Source organism: Oenanthe melanoleuca, chromosome 4 (genome assembly GCF_029582105.1).
Source record: "Oenanthe melanoleuca isolate GR-GAL-2019-014 chromosome 4, OMel1.0, whole genome shotgun sequence".
NCBI classification, from domain to species: Eukaryota; Metazoa; Chordata; class Aves; order Passeriformes; family Muscicapidae; genus Oenanthe; species Oenanthe melanoleuca.
This window is the reverse complement of record NC_079337.1, coordinates 44,716,723-44,732,083: the sequence shown is the minus strand read 5'-3', so window position 1 is coordinate 44,732,083 and position 15,361 is coordinate 44,716,723. Positions and strand designations below refer to the sequence as shown.

Sequence of the window (15,361 nt, the reverse complement as noted above, 5' to 3'; positions counted from 1 at the left end):
CACATGGGAAATGAGGGCAAATTAGAAGGTGTTTTAGAGGGGAATGAATTTGTAACAAAATACTGCACAAAACTGCTCATTTTTTATATTTTTCTTCTGCTGCTTAGGTTGACATAGACCATAGAATACCGAATAACTAGGGTTGTTTTTCAATATGATTTATAAAATGTGGGACTATAACTATGCCTGTGCCTTTAAAAGATCTTCTGGAGAGGTGCATTCTGAAAAGGGCAGCTAGCTGAGCAGGCAACTTCACATACACCTAAATCAAGTCTTCTACTCAAGTGTTTGGGGCTTTTTTTTTTATCTCCTGTCTGTGTGCTCTTTCTCCCTAATACAGTTGCTTCAGTCAGAAGTACCACTATTTAGAAAGGATAGCTGCACTTAAATTGTTGTCTTCTTTGGGGTTTACAGGTTCCAGAATCATCTCTCTCTGTCAATGCATTTTAGTCCAGACTTCCAAAATCTAGAACAAACATGATTTACACAACTGTTTAAAATCAATATCATGAAGAATTATAGAAAGAGAGCTGTTCTTGCATTATTTTATGACAAATCCTAGGACAGGGAATGGGATCCAATGAAGTATTTTACCAGGCTCCACTTACGCTATCACTTTTTGGTCATGTTGGAACTCTCGAGTAAATCTTGTTAAAGAGATGTGAAATACATGCCAAATGTAATTAAGTAATGCTAATGGGATGATGTAACTCTAGTTACATTTCATAAATTATGGGACCCAGACTTTAAGACTTTATTTACTGTGATCTATCCATATTAAAATTTTTTTAGCATGTAAGTTCTTCGTTATGCACCACATCGTGCTAGCTCAGTTAAATTTTAAGTGCAAGCAGAGACAAAGCCTTAGGTAACCAAAACACTAACATTCACATTTCCTAGTGATGGTATCAGTATTAAAAACAAAACAGTAATAGAAAATGTTGTTCCTGTAATGGATAGAAAGAGAATGTGAATTACATCTACCATGACCATGTGGCTTTTATTAAATGGAGTGATAATTTTTAATCAATGAACTTTCTGTGAACTTTCATACTGTCTAATACTGAGCAACAAAAATGGTACCAGATTGATTTGGGGTTTACTATGTCATAGCACAAAGATTGTGAGCTAAAATGCATATGTCTTTTAAGTCTTTTCCATTTCTTTCAGAGAGGACTTGGACAGAAAACTCCAAGCAATAGCTGTTTCAAACCTATTGAAGACTAGCTCTAAGCAAGTTGTATTTCTAGGATACATCACTTCAGCTCCTGGATCCAGAGACTATACTGAATTAATAAAAAACGGAAATGTGCAGGTAACATAAAAGTACTGCATCTTTAGAGAAAATATATTTTGGAAACATTCAGCTTAGTATTTCAAACTGGTAACTTAAATATAGACAGAGAAAACACATGCCCATTTTCAAATGCCATCTTTAGCTACCTCGTGATCTCTTGCGGAGAAGGTGGAGTTACACAGTGAAAGAACAAGAAGCAATGGACAGCAGCTGCCCCAAAGGAAATGTCAGTTAAATGAAAATTTACAGGGTTGTCAAGGATTAGAACAGGGGCCTGGTGAAGTTGTGAAACTTTCATCCTTGGACGCATTCAAAAGTTAGCTGCATAAGGCCCTGAACAACCTACCTGAAGTGACTTTGGCCAGGGTTAGGAGTAGGTGGCCTCCAGACAGCCTCTAATTCTGTTATTCTTTTGTTTTAAAATGAGCTTTCTGTTAAGAGATATAAAAAAGTTGTCTGATTTGCCCATATCTAACAGTGAGCTTTTTTCTTTCTACCTTATTACAATGTTTCAGGCAAAATATTTTTCTGCAGTGAGTTTACACATGGGTCCTGTTACTGATTTAAAGCCTACCCAGATGAACATTTGCCTTATTTGTTTTCTTCCCTTTCACTTCTAGGATATTGACAGCACAGATCGGGACAGATGGTGTAGCTATATTATGTATCGTGGAGTAATAAGGTATGTTAAAGTGAATCACTTATTTGTAGGTCGAAGTATCTTTATGGTTATCAGTTTTATAATCTTTTGTAAGTGATTATGGAAGAGTCCTACATCCCTAAACAATTATTATGGGCAGTTGGATCTATCATAAAATTATGTGAAACTTTAATCTTAGGATCACAACAACTGGTGTATCTCTGAATATAATTTGCAAAGGCACTATTACAGGTTTCATCATTATGTGTCAAAATCCTTCAGATCTACTCTGTTTTGGTAGCATAAAACTACATTTTTCTAAGGCTTTGGCTTTGTAACTTCATTCTAAAATGTGAAGCCTAAGACCTAATTTGCATGTGACACAGAAGATTGAAATTTTGAACTATCATTTAGGGCTTGTTGAAGCAACATACTGATCTAACCCAGCCAATCTTTATGCTGGATTTAGTGGAAACTTGAACTGTGTAAGCCCATATTAAGGCACAGGACCTATGCACTCCATATCTTTTAATACCAAATTGCTTGCAAGTCATTCTCCTGGTGATGTTTGGACCGGAATGAAATTCAGCTTATTCTGAATAAACTACGCAAATTCTGCTGTGTTCACAGGTTGTAAACTTGATAGCTGTCTTAACAGTATTGACTAAAAAAGAAAAAAAGGCAACTAAAAAAACCTCAACTAAAACGCTATTTGCAATTTGAATTTTTCTCATTATTCATTCAATTGATGCATGAGTTTCTTCCTTGAATATTGAAATATTTTCAGTGAAAATTTGGTGAGCTTATCTCTGCACTCATATTCTAAAGCTGTAATTTTTTAAAAAGGTTTTTAGACATTGAACTTATTTTTACTGCCAAGCATGGTTTATCAGTTTTTATGTTTGTGACATGGTGTCATAATCCTGTTTATGGAGAACTTTCAGTTTTTTGGAGGTGAGATTCAGAGAAATGGAAAATTGTGTTGATAAGTTAAGGCATAACTCTTGGGGGAAAAAAAAAAGATACATTCATTAAGAATGTGGTGAAATTGTCTTGAGTTATTTCTTCAAACTCACTCTTCTCATATTTGATAGGCTGGGTTATGCCCGCATATCTCATGCAGGTTTAAGTGATTCAGAAATCCAGATGGCCAAATTTAGAATCCCAGATCATGTGGATAGTTATGTTGACAATGACAGAATTGTCACTGATCCCAGCCAAGTTCCTGAGGACATCCACTTCAATCCCAGGTGAGTAGGTCTCACAGGAAATGAAGGGGATAATGTACCTGGTGTATTGTAAAAGAGAAGTCTATGAACAAGGTGAGAGGCACTGATCAGTACCCAATGAGCAGAAGAGTAGGAGTCAAGAACTTCTGATTTGTAATACCATTTTTTCAATTGATTTGGCATGTACCCTGGGAAAATCAGCCTGTTGTGTCACAGCATAAATTGCAAGTAATGCTCATTTCACCCAGGCAATTTCTGAGATTGTTTGATAGGGGTATTTGCCAAGTGGTGTGGTGACTCATTTAATAGATGATTAAGATCTCCCATGTTTCTCAGGTTCAGGGATTGGGCTATTAATATCAAACATTGGGCTCTTAGAATATCAAATACAATATATACATTAAGTACTTTTTTGCATAATAATTTTAAAACATACCATATAATTGGAACAAAAATTAAAGAGAATACCTGAGGCAGTATGTTGCATGTATCAAGAAGGAAAAAAAAAAGGACTAGGTTTTATGTAAAAGAGTTATTTATTTCTAAATTGTTGTCATTTTCCCACTGGTATTGCATAAGGAAGAGATATATGGAGAAGGATGTTTATTCTTGTATTAATATCAGTGAAAGAATCATGAAGATTGGTGATAGATGTTGCCACAGAGAGATAATTCCCAGTAATGCCATGTTTACTACTCCTAACATACATAATGCAGAATATTTGACTTTTTCATGTACATCTAACAGTTGAGCTTACTCACTTTTTATGTACCACTCAGCCACTGGCTTCCTGTCTAAGCAGGAGTTTGCCCAGACTTTTCCACATGACGGTACTTGCCTACGGTTAGCATTCATGTTCAGGTTTTTCTCAGCTGATTTCAGCACAGAATCTTGTCCTAATTTCTTTTGTCTGCCTATAATCAGAAAATGTTTACCATATTGGAATAGATTTAACTTTGTCTGATTAACTCTACTTCTTTAGAAATACAATGGCACTGCTCTTAAATATTACTTAGCACTGATATTTTGAATAAGTACTCCATTTTACTTTTGTAAGTCTGTCTACCATAATAGTCAGTTGTCAAAACTTTCATATTTAAATTTGGTGTGAAAAATTACAATTTTCACCATAATTTTCAAAAGCAAGATGTACAATATTAATAACAGGGTTGACTATTTTGATACTATGAGTGTTTAAATTGCATCTCCACTTGAAATCAGGACTAAAAACTTTGCTTAGAATTTAAGTAGAAAAATGCAACACAGCTTTTCCAGCTGGAGTTCCAGTTATAGACTGCCTATAGCATCAGTGGAATCAATATAATTAATTGTCTCCACTACACTCAAAGACCTTTATTAGGAAGAGTACATAGAACCTGATTTACATTTAACAGAGTTGAGGCCTGTTTCTGAAATAAATTGCCTAGAACATTCAGAAGTAGGGTAGTAATTGTATGGTTTAATTGCACAGGTTAAATAATGTTGTAATTGTATTGCTCTGTTGAATGCTTTTCTTAGGTTTGGATCTTATAAAGATGGACATAATTATGTGCCTATTCATCACTTTCATATGAGCACTCCTAAATATTTTAAACGGACGAATTAGAGCAAGAAAATAAAATATTATTAAGACCATCGAGAAAGGTTTGTTGTTTGAAACTGAATTGGCAGCCAAAAAGACTGCATTGTTCAAGGATGAGCAACTCCCATGCTGCACAACACTGTGAATGTCTATGTAATAGTTGGTGACTTTCTTCTTTAATGAGCTGCCATCACTGTTAGGGAGGGAAGATGTGTGCATTTTGATAAACTGGTATCTACCTTGGCCAGATACCTGCTTTGTATGCAAAAAAGCAAGGGTGGGAGCTTGCTTTGGCAAAAACTTCTTCAGCTTTTGTGGAGGTATCATACACCGTGAAGTTTCAGAGTGCTATTGCTGTTATTGCACTAAAAAGCTTGGCCTTAGGTTTTTCAAAATAAGAATGGAATCAGTGTATATTTCCTAATTGGAAGTTATGCAGTAGGTATATGTTTGAAGTGTGTACATTTTCAACTCTAACAGTATTTATATGTGCTGCTGTTCTACATTTTATTCTTAAATGAGTTTTACAACAATTTGCAGATAATTGATGTTCATAATACTGGAGAAAAAGAGGTGACTTTTATAGACTTAATTTTATTAACTGGACATTAGATACTTCAATGCTTTTACAAAGGGAATAGTACCTCTGAATAATGATGGTTATGAGACACCTACATGAACATTCTGACAAATAATTAAAAGCAGTCATGCTTAACAAGGTTTCTGAGAGGGGAAAAAAGTTGCTTGTAACTTTTATTTAAAATTAACCATAATAAAGGAAAAAAAAAAAAAAAGAAAAATGCTTTGTTTCTTTGCTAGTGCTACACTTCCGTAGGACTAGATAGACTAAATAGAGATGTTGCTTTCTTGACCTAGGCAGTGAATTCTGTTTTGCAATGCACGTGTGACACAATGTAAAATGTTGTGTCTTCTCAGAGTTTCTTGGCACTGTCTTATATTTAGCTCCTGATCCTTCAGTATAGATGCAGAGCTTCCCTTTAACAATGAGGGCATTTTCAGTGTTGTCCAAAGGATGTTTCCTGCTTGTGAGAAACCTGTTAGATAATTTAAGTGATGCATTCAGTTTGGAAACCACATCTGTGATGTTGGTATTTAATACTGTGTGTCTTTCCAGTAATATCTAAGCATACCATAACTTAAAGGAATAGGTTATGTTGCAGGAAGAGGGTGGATTTTTTTTCTCCCTTTAATTTTTCACCATATACTTCTAAGAACAGCTTGAGCGTACTCAATTTTATTGTTTCTCCATGTAAGCAAATAAAGGATGTGTTTTTACCCCAGGTTTCTTGTTCTGTGGAGTCAGGTAATTGCTGCCAGCACCACACTTGTCACTTTATTCTGGTCATCTGTCATTTTGCTCCCTTGTTTTTAGAGATGTGTTTCTGAGAGTGAAATTGATCACTGGTCTTTGTGGACGGAGGATATCTGAAAGGCATTTAAAAATCTCAGTGGTTATGTATTCATTATCTCAGATATTACGGACCATTAACCAGCCATTGTTGAACTAATTTCTTACCTGTGGGTGCTTAGTGTGCCTTTACAAGCCCTCTGAATTTATGTTGTGGAGTGATACAAATTATTTTCTTGCATTTCTAGCAGTTTTTTTCTGCAAACATCGGTAGTCCTGCTCTCTTTTTTCACCCAGCTTGAAAAAGCAGCTGGCACTGGCACCGTGTCACAGTGCTCTGAGTATCCTCATTTATTTTCAGCATGCTCTCATGCTAGCTCTAATGCACATCCAGCCATAGGTTTGCTTTTTCATAGTCTGTAGAATACATAACAATATCTTGCCACATTACTTAACATTCTCCACAGGCTGACTCTGCAAATACCTTGCAATGTGAGCAGTTTGTTAATGTGAAATGCAAGAAATGATACATATAAGTACAAAAAGCTTGAAAACTCCTAATTTTTTAACAATTATAAAATAGGATGAGGATATTTTTCAAGAAGCCAGATAGCATAACATGACTTGCATAACATATCCATTTATAAATCATATCTGTATGTAATCTTCAAAGTCTCTGAGCATACTTTGATGGATTTTTTACAGGATTTAGACATGCTCACCCCATTAGGAAAGTTCATGTTGACAGTAAAAAAATCTAAACTTTGAATATTTTATTCCTCTAAGTAGCCTGTGTAGTTCAATGTATGTAATTAGTAGCTAATATTTGTTGACATTTGCATTATTTTATCAGAATGATTAAGAAAAAACATGACCACAAACTGTTTTTCTACTTCTACTACTGTGTTTAGGATTGGGAAGCTAAAACTAAACTTTATTTGTCCTTACATCTATACACTGATCTAATCCCAGTGGTTTAGAAAAATGTGCATTATATATCTAAGTCACAACTACTGTTTCAAGCTATGACAGAAATGTGCTAGAACAGGTCCTGCTGCAGGGGTGTGTGACTAATCTTTTAGTTTTCTAATCATACTCTCTTCATCTCAGCTTTCATAAGAAAGTATGTTATGAAAGAAAATGTTTGTGGATATCTTTATGCATTCAGAGATGACATGCAAAGAAAAAAGGCATAAATCAAGCAGTATTTACTAAAGGTTTGAACTTTTCCTTGTGATAAAAAAGGTCTAGATTACATGTATCTGACTTCTAAATAATATGTATTCTATTGTAGTCCAAATCCCATCATCTGAAATTCTGTGCAGGTCAGTTGAAGTTTGTAGGAATGTACAGGAAGAGACAGCAGTACATCAAGGGCCTACCAGTGTGTATCTTGGAATAAATAAAGAACTCCAGGTAACACATATGAGAGCAACTTTTGAGGGTAATTGTACTGGATTCTTCAGCAGGGTGGAGACTCCAGTCTCCTCTTACATATATATTCCTGCCTTGACTCAGGCACAGTGACTCCAGTGTTATTACAGAGCACTCCAAAATCTGGGAGCTGCAGTTCAAACCTCTTGGGCTAAGAAAACCTGACATTGTTATTTTCCATTTTCGAAAACGGTGTTGCAGCTACAAGCTGAGCAAAAGTTGGACACACCCTTTGGTTTGGAACCAGAGTTGATGTTATTGAAACAAGTTGTTGCAGCTTAAGTGTATAGGTAACCAGTTCCCACCTGTCTCACTGCAACACAGCACTGAGAATGTTCATGGTTCTCTGCGGATAGTGAGGGAGCTTTGTGGCCCCAGAGAGAGGTGCTGGCTGTTTTGATGCACCTCCAGGGTTTAGGAAGAAATTCTTAGGTACTCTCAAGCTTGACTGCTCATGATGAATGAAGAGAATGTAAAATTTTAAATTGAAGCTGAAAAAGCCCATTAGCTGTAATGTAAGAATTTAAGTATCAACAGCCCTGAAACATGATTTTTCTCATGTATGTAAAATGACATTTGTTTGCAGAATGTTACAGAAGGACTTTTGGGCCAAAGTAATATACCTGTGGAACAAGTGTTAGAGAACAGACCTTTTCACTTCAACAGGGAACACAGTATGGTTCTATGGGACGGGGAGATTAAAATGATCTGGACTGTTTTACAAGCAGTCCTTTGAAGCAGTTTGTGTAATCTGCAGCTGCTGCTTTCTGCCACTTGAGGTCCTCTTTTGTCCCTAGTTAGTACAGTTTGCTGATGCCAAGAGGGAATAACCCAGGTGCTAGGTTTTTCATTGTAACTCTGAGGGTGAAAAATCTTTTCAGAAGCATTACACAAAGCTGTGTTGACTTGGATATCATTTGTTACCTCTTCATATCTGCAAATGATTTAGAACTGTGATTGCTGGACTTCTTGTAGGCACTTTGTTTATTTTCTTACAATACCCTGCACTGTACTTTGTTGCTGCTTTATCTGCTTTCTTAATGTTCAGCAAATTCTTCTTTGTAATGTTTTTCTTTTCAATAAAATTTTCTTCCTCCTCTGACTTGTAAAACACATCATGGCTTGTAATTCTGGTGCCTAAAATTAACTTTCAAGCTTGTTTCTAAACAAAGCAAGATGAATAAAAATATTCAAGAGATACAATGGCTTTATCAATCTGGAGTCTGATATCCTTTGGAAATAGAATTCCCTTTTGGAAATTCTTTCTCAAAGACACATCTGCAGTTTTTCTGATAGTTAAGAAGATACAACTAAGTAAATGACTCCTCTTTCTCATGTTATCCAGTATTTTTCACAGTCTACAATTAAGTTTTTTATGTGGTTGCCATTTTAGCTGTCAATTTAAAAAAGCAGTGCAAGCATAAAAAAGCAAACAACGTCAGTCTTTCTCCAGAAAAAAAGTAGTTTGATCTAACAGTGTGTAAACTGGCAGATGCATTTACTGCCACTCTCCATTTCCATGGTTTGTTATTCCTCTCCTGTGCATGCATGGGAGCACTTGCACATATGTGTAGTAAGCCACATCTGGATATTCAGCTGGCTGGGAAAACAAATAAATAAAACTAAAAGAAATGTTGAGGGATTTGTTTTGGGATTTTTTTGCTTTTTGGGAGCATGAGGACAGTCTTGCACTTTGACTTACCTTGCTATTTAGATGTCCAAGTACTAGCACAAAAGAGAGTTAGTATTAAGGCACTAATAGTGGAACTGCTTAAGCTGCCTATGTCCATGTGGTGGTTCTACCCTGACTTGATGCCAACCAGTGTCATTCTATCACTCCTGTGTGCAACTGGGCAGGGGAGAGAAAATATAATGAAAGACTTGTGGGTTGAAATAAGAACAGAGAGAGGTCACTCATTAGTTAGTGTTATGGACAAAAGAGACTCGGGGAAATTTATTGAATTTATTGCCAATCAAAATCAGAGCAGGATAACAAGAAGTAAAACAAATCTTTGGAGCATGTTTTCCCTTTCCCTCCCTTCTTTCTGGCCTTAACTTTATTCCCAATTTTCTATTCCTCCCACACAGTGGCTTGGGGAGATGGGGAATGGCGGTTATTGTCAGTTCATCATGTGTTGTTTCTGCTGCTGCTTCCTCCTCAGGGAGAGGAGTCCTTCAGCTGCTCCAGTGTGGGGTCCCTCCCACAGGAGACAGTCCTACACAAACCTGAGTTCTTCTCATGAGTTGCAGTTCTTCATGCCACTCTTCCACAGGGTGCAGTCCTTCAGAAACAGGCTGCTCCAGCATGGATCTCCCACAGGGTCACAAGTCCTGTCAGGACCCTGCTCCAGTGTGGGCTTCCCACAGGGCCACGCCTTTCTTTTGGGGGGCACCCACCTGCTGCAACGTGGGGTCCTCCACAGGCTGTGGAGGATTGCTGCAACCCTGTGGAGCTCCACAGGCTCCATCACAGCCTGCAGGGGAATATCAGTTCTGCCACCTGGAGCACCTCCTCCTCTTCCTTTACTGACCCTGCTGTCTGCAGAGCTCTTTCTCTCATGTATTCTCACCCCTCACTTCTCTGGCCACGATTACATCTGTGCATTACTTTTCTTTCCTTCTTAAATATGTTACCATGGAGGCATTACCCCATCACTGATTTGTCTGTCTTGGAGCTGTCTGGCCTTGGGGATGTAGAGGAAGTTTTCTAGCAGCTTCTCACACAATGATTGATCCAATCAGCCATGACCTGATTGATCTGCTCTATGTAAAATGGAGTATTTCTGCATTTTATAAACTCAGACTTCAGAAGGGAAATACAGGCCTGATTTTGTAGCATCTGATGGCTTGGAGACTTCCATAGCAGTTTCAGCTAGTGGTAAAAAAGGAGATTACAACTTCTTAAGGTTGGAATGAAGGTACATGTTTTAATAGGCCTTGTTCTCGTGGGGCAGGCCTTTTCTGGCTGATGCATGAATCCCCTGTTTAGCAGGCAGAAGCTAAGAAAACAACGTTTCTTTTATGTTTCCCTATGGATTTCTTTGCAGATCTCATTTTTAAGGGTTGGAGATTATACTTGTACATTCAAAAATATACTGAAGGTTTGAAATAGGTTTGTCAAACCTATTTGCTTTACAATTTAGAATGAAAGTAGTTACAGAAGCTGTAGTCTAAGGAAATATATTTAAGGCCAAATAGTATCTTTCATTTTAGACTGATATAAATGGGGGGAAAGTACAAACCTTTCTGTCTTGAGATACAACTAAAAAGGGTTTTTCTGCCACTTTTTGCTGTGCCACTTTTCTTCACATCATATCAATTTACAACTTTGTAAGGCATGGAAGACGTTTTGGTTTTGAATTCATTTTTATTCTGAACTAGCAGCTTGCATGCTTTTTATGGTCAAGGGAACAAACCGACACCTCTAAAGGAATTGTTCCTCTTAAACCAGAATTAGATCAGATGAGCTACTCAATGGTGCCCCTAATGGATATAGGAATTTGAGATGACACATACTAATGTGAATGTCTGGCATGTGGGATGTTACAGAACTACCAAAAAACCTAGCTTACATTGCTTTATAATTACTTTTTTTTTTTTTTTTTTTTTTTTTTTTGGTAGAGGTTTCACAGAATTGCAGAATATTCTGAATTGGAAGGGGCTGTCAGGGATCACTGAGTCCAAGTCTCAAGTAAATAGTTCAGACGGGGACTGAACTTCAACCTTAGTGTTATTAACACCAACTAACTGAGCTAAAGAAAATATGATGAAAATAGGAAAATATCCTGAGATAGAGGCAGGAAGTTCTATAGAAATAATTTCAATGATTTAGTAAGTAAGAATTTCAAATAATGCAAGCTTTCATTGCTCTGGGTTTTAGGATATGACTTTTGAAAAGCTGATTCATTTTCTTGAGGACTCCATCCTCTTCTCTGTAAAACAGGTAGTGGAAAACAAAAGCAAAATAAATCATCTGCACTTGCATATTCTGATTCACTACTAAGGCAAAGCTTACAAAAACCTCCAAAGAAATACAAACAAGCCTGTGATCAGTTAATTCAAGTTAATTCAAGTTAATTCAAGTTAATGCAAAGGGACAATTACCTTAAATCTGGCACTACTTCAGTTTCATAGTTCTTGACTTTAACTTAACCTCTTAGCGGAAAGGTTTATTTCATTACTCAGTTCTGTATTTATAATCCTCCACTGCGCACAGTGCTCTAGCATTCTCTTCGCGCCGAGTGCCAGGGCCGGCATTTATCCCTGGAGCGCCACGGGATGCTGAGCTCGCATGCTAAGCAGCAATGACCTGCAGGGTGTCTTCCTCCTCCGGCTCAGGGATGGCGATCTCTCTGAGCAATGAGAGGGAAAGGAGGCTGGCTCCACGCGCTGGATTTCTGGGATCGAGAGCAATCCCTAGGGGCAAAAGCCGCTGCCATCGTCCCGCAAGGAGCACTCTCGGTCCCAGGTTTCCCCACCGCCCATCCTGCCGCTGCTGTAACATTGACCTGACACTTGTGGGCGTTCGGCTGTCATTGGCAGCTTGCCATTTGTTCTCCTTTGGAAGAGGGAGATGAAAGAAACAAGAAATTCTTTCTAGACTAGCCGTGATTTGGCCGCACCGCGTGTGGATCACGGAGCAACAAGAAAGTGCCGCAGTCCCGCTCCCCCCCGCCCCGGGCACTCCGGCCCGCCTGCGGCCCCCAAAGGGCGGGGCAGCCTGAGACCACGCCCCCTCCCGATCAGCCAATCGCATCAGCGCGTGGGCGCGGCCCTCGGTCCTCACAGCCAATCAGCGCGGCGGGTGACACAAAGTGGTGCTCTTTGCACGCGCTTTAAAGGCCGGGAAAAACTGGCAGCGCCAGAGCCCAGTCAGAGCGGAGGGAGGCGTGGCCGGCTCGGGCTTCTGCCCAATGGACAGCCGGGGAGGTGCTGCGGGGCGGGCGGGGACAGAGTGGCAGAAGCCTCACCCAGTAAGAGAGCGGGACTCGCCGCGTCCCCCGGCAGTCGGGACCAATGGACGCGGGCAGTGGGCGGGGCGGGGGTGTCCGTGCCCAGGCTCTGGATTGGGAGCAGGGCAGGAGCCGGGCTGGGCCGGCAGCGTGTGTAGCGCTGCACGAAAATGCACTCGGATGCCGCCGCTGTCAGTGAGTAGCGCCGGGGCCGGGCCCGCCGCCCGCCTCGCTGCCCGGCCGAAACAACCGCTCGGCTGGGGGCGGCTTCTCTTGCCCCTGACCCGTGAGGCTTGGCCGAACGCGCCACCGGGACTCCGGATGCCGGGGAAGGGTTCAGGCCCGCGGGTGCGGGTCCGCTGCGGAGCGGGGCGGTGTGTGCGTGCCTGGCGGTGGGGCCCCCGCGGCGACAGGGCAGCCCCGCGGCCCTCAGCGCGCTCCCCCGGGGGGTGGGGGCGGGAGCGGGCGGGGGCAGCCGCACCGGGGAGGGTTGGGGGCGCTCGGAGGGTGTGACGCAGTTTGCCCGACCCAGCTGGCGAGCGGATGAGGCTGCGGCCGGCCCTCGTGGCCGGCTGTGAGAGAGCCGCGACTGCCGAGGGGAGCGCGGACGGCGGAGCTGCGTGTGTAGGGGAAAACGGGCGGGGGTGAATTCAGCGGGTTCCGCCGGGCCGGTGCGGGAGAACCGGGTTGCTTGTGCGGGGGACTGGAGCCGCGGCGCATGGTGGGAGGTGAAGTCGCTGCGACGGCGGCCCCACACTACAGGCCGGCGTGGCGGACTACATCTCCCAGCGGGCCGTGCGGCGACGCGGCGCGCTGCCCCCGCCCCGCGGACCCCCGGCCGGAGCCGCCGTCCCCGCCCGCCCGGGGGAGTGCGGGGCGATCGCGCCGCCTGCTTTGGAGGAGCGTAGCCAGGGCTTTGTCTCCGCAGTGGAGTTTCTGGCTGTGCGTTCCGAGCAGCAGGGACCGCCTGCTGTAGACGGGTTGCATGGCGCGGGGGGGTCACACATCTGCGTGGCCGTGGGGTGGCCGGGGTTCAGGGACAGGCACCATCCGTGTCCGCTGGGGAGGCCAGGCTGTCGTCCCGAGCACAAAGCTGCCCTCTACGACAGATTTCCCTGTGAAATCCCCCAGGAACGTGTTCTCACATCTCTGAGATGCTTTATTACTGTAGAACTTCCTTGTGGGAAAGATAATGAAAATTGAAGCTTTGATCGTGTGTTAATGAATGATGGTCTGACTTTTGGACAACGTCCTGAAAGCAGTGGTGGGAAGAAATGCTGCATAATGCCTGGATTTTCTTGAATCCTTCTGTCTCTCTCAAAATGAGATGTCATACAGGGGCAGCCTGGTAAAGGCTCTAACTCATAAGGTTATATAATTTTTTAAGTAGTTTTGGTTATTTTACCCTTATATTTAGGGATCATTATGTGTTGGTGGTGAAGGCTGCCATTAAAGCAGAAATAATTGCCTCATATTAGAAATGGAAGGGTAATTTTTCTAGAAAATGCCTTCTGTTCAGTGTCTTTTGTCATGTGCTCTGTCCAAAAAACATACAGGTCCTCATTAAATACATGTGTTAGTTGCATTTACAAATATTCCAGAGCTCCCTTATGTAGGATGCTTAAACTACTTAGTGATTTTAATTTTTTTTAAATTTTAACTTGTCTGCAGAAAATAAGAAGAGTACTCTTCCTCAGCCTTTTGCTGTTACTGGCTTTTCATTAAAAATGCGCTGTGGAATGATCAGATCTTACACCTCAAGTTGTTTTTTTTTTTGTTTTTTTTTTTTTTTTTTTTTGTTTGTTTGATTTTTTAATTGCTTGTATATGTGCTATTTAAAATAAATATGTTTTCCTAAATTAGCTAATTTCATTATCTGTGGCTTCATAGTGGTTGGGTTTTTTCATTGGTCTAAATACTCAAAACAGGAAGTGTTCATAGCAGAATTTTGTTCATAGCACATATAGAAGCTGGATTATGGTAGTCCCTTTACTGAAAGTTTATTTTGAGCCACCTTTTTCATCCTTCTTAGATCCTTATCTGTTCTCATGATGTAAACTCCATTAATACATGTTTGCTCAGTCTCCGTTTTATTTTCTGAATACACACCTTTCACATCATATGAGGAAAACAACTTTCCTTTTTTCTGTTGAAGATGTTTGCTTAAAAGTTTCTTGTAGCTCATGTAGTTATAATTGGAAAAGCTTCTCTGTACATGCAATAGGTTGAATTAGGCAGGTAAAGTTGGTTTTTTTTTTTTGTTTTTTTTTTTTTACTGCTTCTGTTTATTCTGTTATGTCAGGATGAGCTCTTATTTGTATAATTGCAGCACTTAATTTAAATTTATTTTTGTCTGAGTATTTTTTGTGCTAACTCTTAGTGAATTATTAATCCTGTGTTTTCTTTAGTTCCCCTCCTCCCACACTTATTTTGCAGGTATTGAAAGCAAAGACTTTGGGCTTTTTCAAAGCATTTGTTCCTAGTTTATTTTGTGTCTTCAAGCAGAAGATAACTTGCTTAATTTGTCTGTCATGTGCTTGCCAAAAAGCATAGCACTAGGAAGTACAGTACATCCTGTGAAAGTGTTCAACTCTTGTGTCCAATTTAAATATTAGGGCATTTGATAGTGTGGTAATTATTTCTTCTACATTAAGTAAGACTACTAACAGGGGCTTGAAGCAGAACCCTTAATTTAAATGTGCCAGCATTGTTGTCGCACTGTCCAATTAAATTAATTAGAATCATGGTCTGATGTTAAACAGAATTGTTACTTTTGGCTCATAAAGAGATGAACTACCAGTTCATTCAGTGGGGACATATGTATATGCATATAAAATTGTTTGTATATAGATGGTTGT

The 15,361-nt window shown here is 40.3% G+C and overlaps 2 protein-coding genes across 7 annotated transcripts in view; both read left to right on the top strand.

Annotated features, from left to right (window-relative positions):
- CWH43 (cell wall biogenesis 43 C-terminal homolog) overlaps window positions 1-7,133 on the top strand; it is a 28,131-nt gene extending 20,998 nt beyond the window's left edge. For all 3 annotated transcript variants that reach the window (XM_056490322.1, XM_056490321.1, XM_056490324.1), the window contains 4 exons: window positions 1,171-1,315; window positions 1,918-1,979; window positions 3,032-3,187; window positions 4,685-7,133. In XM_056490322.1, coding sequence (XP_056346297.1) covers window positions 1,171-1,315; window positions 1,918-1,979; window positions 3,032-3,187; window positions 4,685-4,772 — 451 coding nt within the window. In that variant the 3' untranslated portion in view covers window positions 4,773-7,133. The remainder of the gene's footprint in view (window positions 1-1,170; window positions 1,316-1,917; window positions 1,980-3,031; window positions 3,188-4,684) is intronic.
- Window positions 7,134-12,582: 5,449 nt separating this feature from the next.
- DCUN1D4 (defective in cullin neddylation 1 domain containing 4) overlaps window positions 12,583-15,361 on the top strand; it is a 40,200-nt gene continuing 37,421 nt past the window's right edge. For 2 of the 4 annotated variants that reach the window (XM_056490760.1, XM_056490759.1), the window contains exon 1: window positions 12,583-12,698. In XM_056490760.1, the coding sequence (XP_056346735.1) occupies window positions 12,674-12,698 (25 nt within the window). In that variant the 5' untranslated portion in view covers window positions 12,583-12,673. Of the gene's footprint in view, window positions 12,699-12,832; window positions 12,852-15,361 lie in introns of those variants that run through there. The other 2 variants (XM_056490763.1, XM_056490761.1) reach the window with 2 other exon arrangements.